This window comes from Python bivittatus, unplaced genomic scaffold (genome assembly GCF_059951505.1).
Source record: "Python bivittatus isolate LINGU-HERP-01145 unplaced genomic scaffold, Pbiv_v1 ctg000610_np1212, whole genome shotgun sequence".
NCBI classification, from domain to species: Eukaryota; Metazoa; Chordata; class Lepidosauria; order Squamata; family Pythonidae; genus Python; species Python bivittatus.
In genome coordinates, this window is record NW_028277088.1 from 22,760,911 (window position 1) to 22,775,231 (window position 14,321).

Sequence of the window (14,321 nt, forward strand, 5' to 3'; positions counted from 1 at the left end):
TTTTTACAAACATTGACAAAAAGTTAGGCTTTTGATTACATGTTTGTTTAAATCCAAAGAGTCCATTTATTCAATGCAGACTGGCAGTTCTTAGATTGCTTAGTTTATCCCTGAAAGAGCAAGAGAATGACTAAGCCAAGAATGTCTATTTCTTTCCTTCAACCCCCCCCCCAACAAAAAGTCTGAATACAAAGTAAGGGTGATATCTCAAAGGTTTTAATATAGTTTTCAGGAAAGCATAATTTGAAAATTAAAATGATGTAAAATAATCTTGAAATAATTAAAATGTTCTTCATATTAGCAATAACATATTCATGTTCATAGATACAATTTAACATGTAAACACTTTTCTGGAAAATTACTCAATGAGCATAATTAATACTGCTTTAACAGCAGTTAAGCTAATGTTACTTTTTGTTTGAAAGTTGCTCCACTGGACTCCTTTCTCTTTGGATTTTGAAAATTATCATAGCTTGAAAAAAAGAAAAGAAAGAAAACAGCACATCAGTACCAAGCATATGCTTTATCAGAGAAATATTCGGGTTAAACCCAATCCAGGGTTTTTTTATTAATTAGTTTGACATAATCTTTTGAAAGTCACAGAAATGTTTCTACTATTTTTTTCAGCCTCTATTGAGAAAACCAGAATAGTTAACAATACATCATTGTAATTAATATTAAGAATATAATAAGAGTAAAATCATAATTAAAATTACTGAAGACTACAGAGAAAATTTATAAAAGGAGTGATACTTTAAAAGATTTTCAGAAACGGAGAGATCTGAGCTGAAAGCTAGAATATTATATGGTTGTGATATAACTGTCTACTATTGCTAAATAGCAGCTGTGGATGATGGGGACCAAAGCCTTACTCATAGGAATAGCAGAGGCAGAGTTTTGAGGCAAGCATTTCTGTGTTTTTACCTATCATCCCAGCTTGAAAGGGGATTCAAAAGAATCCAGAACTGAAGAAGACAAGCTGCCTATGTGAAACCATTATTGTTTGAAAGAACCTCTGAGCAGATTTTGCCTCTCATATGAGTTCTGAGCTTACACAGAATATCAGTCAGAATATTCTAGCACTGAGGGAAAAAATCGACAACTTTATTTCCACTCAGTTCTTAAGAGTCACTGCTGTAGTAGGCACCAGGCCACAGAACCTGCTGATTAGTAAGGCACGGCTGCACAGGTAACAGTGTGAAGAATGATAGTTATAGCTGAGTAGCCTACTCTGATTTTTCATGGTCACAATGCATATAAAGAACTACAGAGATGACTTTAGAGAAGGAATGTGACAATGAGCAAAACTTGATTTAAGCCTGAGGACAAAGAAAACTATAGAAAGAAACTCCAACTGGCTCTTCCTTAACTCTCTTCGGCTTTCAATATTGTGTTACTATAACTTATATCAATAAAGAATAGTTTCATTATTTCCTGTGGAGTCTGTTCCCTGACCTGGCCTACCTCGGAGGGCTGACAATGCATTACATGGAGATAATTAGCAAGCTTTCTTCTCACTTGATGGGTTTGCCAGGATTTCAGCCTACTTCAAATCCTGGCAAAGCAGACAGCATATGGCCAATTGCACGGAAATGTCTTAATGGAGTAGCTAACACCCAGTCACTAATTTGGGGATGATGCTATTTAATTTCCAGGTCAAAGGATTCTGACATAGAAAGGAACTGGTTATATGTGGACAGATAGCCTTTGTGGGTGAGAAAGGGGTCCTTAATATCCCACGTTAAGATGTAGCAAGGCTATGAGTGAAGAATCAGAACTGCAACATAACTGACAATCTTCCTATCCCATGGACAGTTTCTGCCAGATCCAATCCTAAAGCACCTGCCAGTGATATGGAAAGCAAAACTAACCGATTTAAGCAAGAGAAAACATTGGAGGATAAACAGCAGCAGCACAGAAGAAACTGGAAGAAAGCAATTTTTGAGATAGCTTACTGAATAGCTGGTGAAGATGGAGCAAGTTGCAGTACCAAAATGAACTTTGTTATTGGTTGTCTGAATTTTTCAAGTGACAGGAAGTGGTCACAAAGGTATTGGTATCAACTGGTTAGGTGAAACTAAGGCTACTGGGGGCAAAGTGCTGTGAAGCTGCACTGCAATTATCACTGGACTAGTGCCATCTTGAAGATCAAAGTCCCTGTTGTGCATCCATTGAAGAAACAATATTTTACAGATACAGTATAGTAATGGCCTAGAGATGCTGAAAGTAACTTACTGAAGCCACTAGTAATTATCTGAGGGTGAAGAGAACTGGCTAGAGCAATGATGATAAAATGTTTAGGCTCATATTTAGTAAAATGGACTGAAGATAGCAGAAATTTAACAGAGACAAATGCAAAGCTCTTTTGCACACAGAAAACAGAAATCAAGCACAGAGCTATAGTATAGTGGATACCTAGCTTGGTGCAGTACTTGGGATATGATAACACGACTATTCAAATACTTGAAAGGCTGTCACCAGAAGAAAGCCGTCCTGCTCTCCGCCCCTCCCCACCCCCAAGAATACAGGAATGATATATTTAAGATATAGGAAAGCAGATTCAAACTGAATCTTAGAAAAAAAAATTATTAACAGTAAGGGCAGTCAACAGTAGAACCTAATACTTAGAGTAGTGGAAGGCTTCCCTCCACTGGATTTGTTCAGAGGCGCAGCGGCTTAACGATGCTGAAAGTTGCCGGCCAGAAATGGTCGACGCTTCAGCAGTTCGAGTCCAGTCTTCGCGTTAACAGGGTGAGCTCCTGTTTCCTCCCTAGTTCCTGTCAACCCAACAGTTCGAAAACTCACATGAGTAGATAAATGGGTACTCTCACTCTGGTGGGAGGAAAAATGCTGGCGGTGCCTTGCAAAAAGGAGTTGGGAGCAGTTGCCGGTAAGCGCGAAAAACTGTGCGCGCCCATACAGGGCGCAAAGCAACGGAAACCCCGCCTCCTGCGCTCGCCCGCTGGGCTCTGCTCTAGGAAGGAGGCACTGGCAAACCACTTCCGAAATACCTTGCCTTGAAAACTGCAAGGACTCGTCCAAGCAGTCACTGCAGAGTTGGTAACGACTGAGAGCAGATAAAAAATAAAAAAAAATAGATAGCCATCTATCTGAGATGCTTTAATTGGATTCCTGCACTAATCAGGGGATTGGGCCCCATGGCTTTAATGCCCTTTTCAGCTCTATGATTTCTCGTTTCACAGACCCAAAGTGTTCACAGCTCAGATATCTGGAGGGTCCTTTTCCTAGTGATGATAGCATGGGTGGGGGGCAGGAGGGTGGACAACTTTTATCCAACTGGTATACATGCAGATTGGAACTATTGCAAGTACTCTTCTTTTACAGACTACCAAGCATTTTAATATTTTAAGCTTCTTAAATTATAAGGCTCAAGAGGAAAAAATGTAAAGAGAATATGAAATAGAGTTGCTTGCTAGCATGCATGCTGAAGAATAAGTTTCAGATTCTGGATTTTACTTTTAGAGGTAGACTTAAGATCTTGAATGCTTATTTATATTGTATTTATATATTAAATCTAATATAAATACATTAAAAACTAAGCAAATAACACAAATTTCGTCAAATTAATGGTCAAGGATTTGTTGCATTTTACTCTCACTGGGATCCAGAACTGTAAGAGCAATGGAGTGATATTATTTTACATTCCACTAATGGTTATGAGAACATTTTTGAAGATGTACTTTGCTGAAACTTAAGTAGATGATAATATCAATTTAGTTAGATACATTGACAGTGCTGTAGAGTCAGAACCATGAACCAAACAAGTACTCTTGGTATCGGAGCAAACAAAGCTTAGCAAGGGAGCAGTCACTGACAAGGTACAAAAGGCAGCAGGAATATCTGGTCATTAATTCAGTGCCACTACAGCACTTCCTATAATCCACCTCTGAGGCTGTAAGCCAAAAGAGAAGAACGACAATGTCCACATGCACTAAAAAAGAAAAAGAAAAATCCTAGGGGCAAAAAGTAAGAAGTATAATGCAAGATGTAGAATAAAGCCAAAGATGACTGAAGATACTGTACAGATTATCTTAATGACAAATGTTAAGACAGAAAGCATTCTTCATGGTTCTGGTACTGTGAGAGTAAAAGAGAATACAGTGGGAATACCCTTTGAATGTGTACACAAGGGAAACTGATAGGAAGACTGTCCCCCTGCCTAGATTCTCTGAAACATTCTAGTCAAAGCTTGCAGAAACACAAAATCTATCTGTATAATAAACAGTGATAATAGGGAAATCCTCTAACCTGAACTTTATTTGATTTACACAAGATGCATATCAATTATAAAGTACTCAATAAAAATATGTGTAATATAAACTGTTGCAGTCTCAGCATAAATGTAGGATTCCTATTTAGCATGATGATACTATGTATCAAATGGTTGTGAGAATTAGTCATAATTAAGATTTTTATAGATTATCATCCATTTATATTCTATGTATTGAATATTTGCCATGGTTTTAACAAGTCTACTGAACATTTTAGTGGTTTTACTAAATTAATCTGTAACACAAAAAAATCAATTTTACAGGATGAAAAGCTATATGTGAATAGGCACATGTGTGTGTGTGTATGTGTATGACTGTATGCATATTTTTTTCTGTGAATTTTAAGATTCTTAAATATATTTGGGATCTTTGTACAACAGACTAGAATAACTACTTTTCCAGAATTTTTACAGACAAAATTAAAAGAATAGTTCATATGTTCTTCAGGTACTTACAGCTCAGCAAACTTATTCCAGTCTTCTTGACTAATAGATGGCTTTGTACTTTCAAGAGCAGTCATTAGATGAATCTGAGTAATATTTAGAGTTCTTTTGGTTACTGATGACATGCTGGTAGCAACTTCCTCCTGAAAAATAATCACATTAAGATACTTTAATGTATTAAAAAATTAAACATATTTAAAACATCTCCTGATAATGACAGCTGAGCTTGGAGATCCTGCCAAACATTGTTTTAAGACAGATTATGATATATGCTCCAAACATTACAGTCAAACCTAGGTTTATATCAGAGATAGGTAATTTGGCAGGTTCCTAAAGACGTTATCCTGAACTGCCATACTGATAGTAAAAGTGACACTGAATGATCTTGCAGTGATTCAGTAGCAGTCCAGTCAAGGCATCTGCAGTCAAACTATGCTATGCATTCCTTCCTCTTTTAGCATTTATCCAAGAAGTATTCCCCCCACCACTAAAAATGCTTTTTCAATTATCAGCACCATTTCACTGATGTCTTCACTCCCATTTTCAGAGAATGCCAGAAAAATATAAATAATTATATTTGGATTTTGCAGAGTTAAGGGAAAAAATAACATCCCTGTTTAACTGTGGACATAAGCTTGTTAGATATATTTCAGAGGTTGGCTAGGGTTTGAAAATACGTAATAAAAGAACCAGCCCCACCATTACACAGAGTAAGGCAGCTATCTCTGGTAGCTATTGGGAGGCAAATGGTATGCCATTGGTAGTTGAATCTTACTTTAATAAGGCAATCTGGTTGGATATTTTTGTATGGAACTGGGACACATATAATTCTTTGTTTTAGGCTGGAAAATCTTGGGTATTAGCCATAATAAGGGTTACATGTTGAAAAATATTCACTGAATAGCTGTTCTTTGAATAGCTGTTCTTTGAACATCTTCGTACTTTTGTTGTCTTTGGCTCTTACACTGGGAACCAACTTAATAAGTAGGGCAGATGGGGCACCATGAGCTAAAGTAAGGCGAAGTGGTGAAGTGGACAGGTGAGATGGGATTACCCAATACTCCCTTTGAACACTTCTGAGAATTCTACAGCATGATGGCCTGATGTGACAGAACAGTTGTTGACAAACCACAGGGTTATGAAGTACATTAGGGTTGCCAACTCTAGCTGAAACCAACCCTGAAGAAAATACATGCTTGTGATACATTTGCACATATGGATGTATGGATGTATATATGCCTGCCAAGAGCTACCCGTCCCCCTCCCCGAAAAGCAGGGTCAATACAAAAAAAATTTTTTTTAAGTACTAATTAAAATTAAAAGATAAAGTCTTCGAGTCAAACAGGGCTCTTTGTGACTTCACAAATAGTCCATATTATTTCCTTGGCAACAATATGGAAGCTTCTTCATGGATCTTTTTGAGTTCCCAGCCTCCTATTCAGGTACTAACCAGAAATGATCTTGCATAGCTTTTCAAAATCTGTCAGTGTCAGCTAGGTGATGCCAATTAATTACATATACCAATTATTTTATGCCCCAAGCCTTCTCATACAGCCATACAAATACACACATATTCCTTTCCCTCATTACAGCAGACAAAGGAAGAAAACTGAATTAAGATGGGATATGTAGAAAGGTGTTGTATTGGGAAGGGAAAGTAGGGAAGAAAACTGGATGAGGTGAATCCAATCCAATCCACAAAGTAATTGGACCCAGAAGTAAAGAAAAAGTGAAGCCACATTTACCAAAAGGCAAACAGTCGCCCCTCCCCTGCTTCAAAGGCACTCAAACTTTGCAACTCTGTTCAACAGCTTTTACTGTTCTTAGACCTTCTAATTCCTACTGGGTCAATACAGTACACTAATTTGAATCTTATGAGTAATAAATGTTCAGTCATAAAATGCTCTGTTTTAATGTCTGAATTATGATAACATGTTTATAAATGGAAGCTGTGAAAACATTAGTTTAGGCCATGGTTTTGCTGCAGTTGCAAACCTCTAAGTACTATAGTAATCTAGCACACCATATCTAAAAATATTTCTATGAAAAGAAAATTATAGTTTGTCCCATACTCCATTCTTGCTTTTGTAGTTGGCTTTGATGGCACTGATTTCTGCCCTGAGCTGTTCTATCTGTTCTTGATTAAGTTCTTGGAAACTTTCCTGTAAAGTGGTTCTTAAAGTTGGAGGTTGAGAAGATACTAAATCCTTCAGAGTTATGCTGGTTAATTCATGGTTTATGGAGTTTGGTCCTGAGAAACACTGAGAACTCTACAGAGAGAAGAAAGGGAAAATTGTACATAAAAACAGTAACTCTGTCATTTAATTATTAATAACTCAATAAATGTTTTACCACAGTGAACATATATTAAAGATGAATTATTCAATAAGACAAACTTTAGGAAATGTTTTATCTGACAACTCATTTGTAAGCAAAATAATTAAAATATGAATACATGTTTTATGTTTAAATTACTTTGCAGGAAATTGTTAAACAGAAAAGTATAATACTTAAACATTCTATGCTTAAATGTTCTATTTCCCAAAACATTCAATTTTTTCTCCCAGAATATACCAATCTGGCCATTCTGAGGTTGGTTTATCTCATTCCAGGAGTGAATCTTCTAGTACAGGAAATGGTTTGCAATGTTTTGGATGTGTTTTGGCACTGGGACACTACAGGTCACCTTCTATTACAGAAGAGGAGACCCAGAATCGACTGAATTTGCAAGTTCCAGGAGAAAAACATTCCAGGAAACACAGGAACATTTTGAGACTGGGCAATTTGAGTTTGAACACATTCAGCAATATTAGAGAGTGGATCAGGATGAAAAGAATAGGGAAAATAGGAAAAGATAGGAAGAAAGGAGACATTTCCTTAACTTCTCACTACTTTCCCCAAAACATAAAGCAGCTATTTTTGATCAAAGAGAACAAGTTATATTTTAGAGCTTAGCAAAATACTGTCCATGATGTATCGGTAAAATTGAAATACAATATGTTTTGTTTTCAGAATGCTCGTAATTGAATTTAAAATGTTATTACCCTATAGTTTACTTTCATCACTTACTTCTTACATCTTTTTTCAGGAAAAGAATAAACAAGGAATTGGGTAGAACTATGTGATGGCTAGAAAAGACTGATCAGGATTTTAAATTTACTTAGAGTCTATAATGAAATGTATTTGTATTAGCATTTGAAGGCTTTAATATTATTCATGGATATCATAATATCATCCTCTAGTAGTTTGGAGTAAACTCATATCATCTGCACAGTGGTACCCACATTTTTATCACAGTTTTTGTATAGGATTTTTTTCTATTTTTGTTGTATACCACAAACATCTAGGGAAGAAAATCCTAATTGTATCTTTTATTTGATATATGTTCTCAGTCACTGTACTGTTACAGCAATTTTCAACCAATGATTCAGTGAAACAGATTCAATGCCCATGCAGAGTTTTATTTCTTAAAATTAAATAGAAGCTGAGGAGGAAAAGTGCAAATGCAAAGAAGCCTACTGATTTTTGAATTCTGCAACTTTTTGGTTCCAACAATGGAAAGTGATGAGTGGGGTACAAAGGGCTTTGAACAAATACTGATCCAGGAAAGCAAACTCAAATTCCCTTCTGCTGATTTTTCACACATGGAATTATTTTTACTTATTTTACCACTCCAAAAAAAGTCTGAATTTTGTTTTGGCAGAATAAATATGCCCAGAATCAATTGTGTGATTTTTAAATCACTGGGGAAAAGATCAATTAAATAAAGCAGAAAAGTTACCATTTCTGAAGCAGTTCCATTGCCAAGTTCAGATTCATAGGAGCTGCCAAAGTAAAGGCGATAGATGTTAGACCTTGGATCTTCAGGAAGCAGGTCACACAGCTCAAGGGAAGTTAATGACTGTTCTAAGCCTCCTTCTCCATCTCTGGCAGAATCATCTGATCCACTACTTTGGTTTAAGAAAACCATTGAGGATAGACTAAGATCACTATCTGAGCTGGAACCTATCTCCTGAGGAGAAAATAAATAAAATTAGAATTTCCTAGAATATATAATCTCCCCGCTAAGAAATGATGGTTTCCTCCCTCTCTTCTAGGCCTTGGACCAACTGTCAAAATATATGTATTTGATTTTAACACATTTTACTTTTTTTCTTTTGCTGTTATGATTTGTGTTAGTGCTGTTCCAGTTTTAATTGCTAATTGTACTTTAATAACTTTACAAACTGCCTTCAGAATCTTATTGTCAAATGACAGACAGAAAGATAAATCAAACAGAAATATGTGACTATGGCAATGGGTCTTCTTAGTAAGCATGAACTAGGTTTTAATAGAAAAAAAATTATTTAAATGTTCACATATTGATTTGATACAACCCTTTGCATGCTTTGTGAGAAAACACCCGTTCTTGGATTAAAATATTTTCCATAATTTTGGAAAAGTGAAAACGCAAACATTTATGAGTTCATTTATGGCATGCAAACAGAGTAAAGATAATTTGCGTATTTTTCAAGTATTGAAAAAACTAGGTGTCTGTTAATTGCAGAGCAGCAAGAGCTGATAATTAAGCAGGAAAACTATTAACATTTAATAGTGAGCCGTCCTGTTCATTCTGAGTACTACTGCTCAGTATTTTACTGCCAAATAGTAAGTAATATTTCCCAAACAAATTAGATTATTTTTTAATTATACTGAATCTCTTTTTAAAAAAGTAATGTTAAGTTGCTGTACTAAAGACTGACCAAATTACATGGAGATCATTCACACAAACAGCTTGACATTTGAATAAATATCTAGAGCTATAAACAGGTTGGAATAAGATAAATATATTAAGGTACAGCTACAGCTAATATAATCATTTTACCAGTATGTACTATTTTTATATCACTTAGAAAGCAATTGGGTTCATCATAACAATCATAATTAACTATCAATAGGAAAATAAAAGTCAGCAAGATTGAACAGTTATGCTTAATACATAAACTGACCAGATATATATTTATATATTTACTTCAAATGGTTAATAAACAAAAATGTTAAAATAAAGGAATCCCACCGCTAAGACCAGAAATACACTTTAGTAAAATAGCACCCTATTCACCATATAGTATGTAATCAGTGGTATATATGGTATTGTGATCCAAGCCCCAATCCTGCATATGTATGTACAAAGAGCAGGGCTTGGATCATGATAGTGCATCTGCCATCTTGCCTGTTTTGATCTCCCCATGGACACGACACTATGTGGTCAACCCCAGAAAGGAGGGAAGATATACATCAGTCAGAAAATGCAACCATATTATACCGTTGGTGAAATGTTTTATGTTTTGCTGCAATGTAACGAATTCTACAGTTCTATAGCCAGCATATTTTCAATGCTTTAAGTGATGGAACAATATCCAACACAAAAATAGGTATGGATGAGGCTTTTGAATCAATGGTTTCAATTGTAACTGTAATCTGGTATGAATTTTGTTTTTCAAAGACAAAGTTGACAAATTCTCACTTTGGATTTGGAACTATGCTAAAATGCATGGAAATCAAATTAATGTTTTGGAAATATTAAGAATGTGATCTATTCTTAGGTAACTCATTTTAGATACTCCGGGTACTAGGTATTTGGGATTTTCCCAACCAGTGCTTCATTTTACAAATTACAAACCAAAGGTTAAGGAAATCCTTTACATTTCAAAGTAACTTACCTGGGGCAAAGTTGAGTTCAAACTAGCATGCACTGCTTCTAATTGGGCATTGTATAATAAAGCTTTTAAGTCTGCTCCAGTGAAATACTCAGTTTTTGCTGCCAAATGCTGAAAATCCACATCATGTGCCAAAGTAAGAGAATGACTCAGAGCTTTTAATATTTCATATCGGGAAGCCTTAGAAAATTAGAAGTAACTTTGTTATTAGAAGACTGGATTCTTATCCTTAAAAACCCTTGTCAACTAGGAAAAGGGACACTGCTGAAATGAAAACAGCATACAGAAAGACACAGGGAAATAAATGACTTATTAGGTATAGTAAAAACATTCCCATTATTTTTTTCTCAATTGAAAGTTATCAAAAAACTTATCTAGATCTAAATAAAAATATGCAGGATTAATCTTAACTTAAAATTCTGACAAGACATGTCATTCTTTCTTATGACTACATCCCCAATATCACTTATTTTATAGAAACAAAGTACCGTATGTAGTCAGTGCAGTTAGATATTGTGTCCTTGTTAACAAAACCGATATAGTACTGCAACCTCATTTATGTCAATATTGTCATGTGATACATTGTATTAAAGACGATATGTAAGAATATTTATACAGTACTGTATCTTAAAAACACACTGGTAGATAGAAGAATATGCCTTATTCTGAACCTAACCCAACTGAAGAGATCAGATGTAAATCTGGAAATCAAAATGTTCCAAATACAATAAGTTTACCAAATGTTGAGGGCACAATGTTGTGCCCGTGTCATATTTTAGTAATAATTTAAATGAATTCAGAAGATTTTGGAGAACATGGAAATGCTTAGTTAAAATATTTCATGCAAGATGGTTTCTAAGGCCTTCTTTTTGAACACTGTTTAAAATGGTAAATGTCTACAAAGCCTGAGCAAGGAGAAGGTGATGCACTGGGTTGCAGTGACCTGGCTGCCTGCTTGACATCTGAGATGGTAATACAATCAGCAGAGATGGAGGTCATAATTATGTAATAACTAGTATGACTTCATGTTTACAGCAGGTTAAGAGAGGAACATACTATCACTGATTTCATGCAATACTAGTGGTTGTCAGGGAAGATGTTTCATTCTGCCTTTTTTTAATTTACAGAGGAAAACAGTTTTTTTCTACTGTTACCTCTGGCACAGTATTTTATTTCTTTACCTGATCAGGAGGTGGACAATATAGACACTTATCCAGCCGACCGGGCCTCAAAAGAGCAGGGTCAATCAAATCAGGACGACTAGTGGCTGCTAGTATATAAACTCCTAAGATCAAGTTAAGAATATTTGTTAATAAAACCTGCCAATCATTTTTGTGAAGGAATCAGACATGAGAATTTAATAATTATCTTAATTTCTGATATGCTGCACCCCCATACTCTGCCTGCTATTTTTTGTGAACAATTAGTCATGGCTATTCATCTGAAAGTTGATCAAACTAATCAGCTCCTGATAAGGGTTTATCTCCCACCTTACAATTACATCGCTCAAATTAATAGTGATTGGGATTGCTTTGAATCCTGTGTATTAACCTTCATCTCCCAATTCCCAAATTCAATAGTAATAATTGCCAATGACTTTAGCACGAGGCTGGGGAACAGTGACAGTTTTTTTTTTTTACAGCCTTATACCATCCTATTGTAAATAGACCTGGGGAGACTGGGCAAAGAGATGCTACCAAGGGAAGGGTCAGATAAGAGACAGTGTAGCCCACAGCTGGATAGTGGGTAGGGAAAGAGGCTCAGAAGAGACCCTCCCTAGTTTCTCAGGCTGTAAAGGAGACGGGGGGAATTGTACTTTCAGACTTGCAAGATTTTGTCAATGTAGCTTTACAATAAAGTAGAATTAGCTAATTTGGTTGTGATTCCTATCTGGTTTACCCCATGAGGCTGACATCTATGCTCTTCCTCAATTCAGGAGAGCTGCTGGAAACTGAAGGACCCTGGCATAAATACAGGGGGCTGGAGGCTGTTTTATTGGCAATGAAATTTTATTTAAAGATATTAAATGGATCCACATCAGAGGACTCTAAGGTGAACTTACTTTGGGGGGCTCCAGAATGGCATCTATTTTATACTAAGTGGTAATTAGCAGTAACTTTGTCCCTCTTTGTAAAGATTTCAGTGTGGCTTTCCATCCAAAGTGTGACCACTACCAATAGTGGGTGTCTTCACCCTTAATCTAACTGAACCAATCACCTATTCCAAATAAAGGATGAAACTATGAGTAGCTTTTAAAGAAGAAAAAATAAAACTATGCTTTTGAAAACTGGCCTAGGAGCCAACAGATTGTGATTGAAAAAATGACTGCCTGTTTTGGAACCTTGTTTCTCAATTCCCTACCAGCGCTAACTCTGATAATGATGACAATTTAATCTCTGTCAAGTCTTGAACTCAATATAATCTGTTTATTGTATCTCTATCTAAAGTGTCTCAATGCAGCAAATTCCATGTCCAGTCTTGACTAATCTCTCCCTGAATGGCCTGGTTTCACCTTTTGAGATTAAAAAATTAATCTCTCAACTGACAAATAGTAAAGCCCTAAGCAAAACTAAATTCTGTATGATGGGACACTCTGCTAGCCCCTCCTTTTCAGCTATAAATAACTCCTTGTATATCCCTAGTGATTGGCTTAACTCCATTGTTCTTCCAGCATAGAGAAAAGGTGGCAGAAGTGATCCCACAAATTGCTGCCTAGTTAATCTTTTCCCCATAATCAGCAAACTTTGTGCCAGATTTTTATATTATAAACTCTTGGACTGGATGGCTTTGAGAACACCTTGGGTCTAGGTTCAGATCTGATCAGTCTACTATGGACCAATGCATCCTATTATATGATCTCATTGTGAAATATTATAATTAGCCCAAAGGCACCCTTTATGTTGCCTTTATAGGCTTTGTAGACAAAGGACGACCTTTAATTCAATACTTCCTGAAATATTCTGAAGGAAATTAGCTACTATTTTGATTGATCAATGTCTCCTTAAGTTAATTATACTATTGCACTTTGGCGCTATCATCCAAGTGAAAAGTACCTACCTAAGTGAGCTAAGTGGACCTATCTCTACTTGCAAAAATGTCAAACAAAGCTGTATTCTTGCCCCACTGTTTTTTTAATTTTTATATTAATGACATAGTTGAGGTTTTTGCCATGCCAGAATTCCATCCTGCATCCCTTATACACCACCCCATTTTTACTCTTCTTTATGCTGAGAATGTGGTCATTCTGTCTGTTACCCAAATAAGTCCTCTGAAGATGTCTTAAAGCTTTATCACTTTATTGCACTAGAGAACATATTGAAATTACCTACTCTAAAATAAAAATCTTGATATTCTTTAGGAAGCATTTTAAGGTTCCAATTAGATGGACAATCGGTGGTAAGCTTACTGAATAGGTTAAATCTTTTAAAATACTTTCAGTCCTCTATTGATTGAATTGATCCTCAATTCAAGTGAGAGAGCTGATTTTAAGAATCCAAAAAGCATTTCTTCCATTTGTTAAATTTGCAAGTCATTTTGGAAATAACTATGTCCCAGCTACCATAAATTATTTAAAGATAAAGTTCTGGGTATGATGTTATATGGTGCTCAGCTGTGTATCTATAAGGAGACCCCAAGTTTTGAAGTCATCCAGTCAACATTCTTACAAATTTCAACATGCATCCCTCACTCAACACAGTTAGAATTAGGTTGCATCTCTTTTGGAGCTTGATTAAGACTGCCATTTCAAATTCTGAAGCAAGTCTTTTGGGGAACTTCCATGGTCCATCTCACCTGGATAGACAGGTTTGGTTCTACCCTAAGGAGACAAATTAACAATGATTTAGCATATCCTGGCCTTGCCTTGGCAGCGCTTTCTGCCTTTGGCC

At 35.9% G+C, this 14,321-nt stretch overlaps 1 protein-coding gene across 4 annotated transcripts in view; it reads right to left on the reverse strand.

The window, feature by feature from the left end:
* Positions 1-202: 202 nt before the first annotated feature.
* PEX1 (peroxisomal biogenesis factor 1) overlaps positions 203-14,321 on the reverse strand; it is a 40,236-nt gene continuing 26,117 nt past the window's right edge. For 3 of the 4 annotated variants that reach the window (XM_088150558.1, XM_088150560.1, XM_088150559.1), the window contains 6 exons: positions 11,616-11,719; positions 10,438-10,614; positions 8,517-8,747; positions 6,808-7,005; positions 4,748-4,878; positions 203-472 (listed from right to left, as the gene is read on the reverse strand). In XM_088150558.1, the coding sequence (XP_088006684.1) occupies positions 397-472; positions 4,748-4,878; positions 6,808-7,005; positions 8,517-8,747; positions 10,438-10,614; positions 11,616-11,719 (917 nt within the window). In that variant the 3' untranslated portion in view covers positions 203-396. The remainder of the gene's footprint in view (positions 473-4,747; positions 4,879-6,807; positions 7,006-8,516; positions 8,748-10,437; positions 10,615-11,615; positions 11,720-14,321) is intronic. The other variant, XM_088150561.1, reaches the window with a different exon arrangement.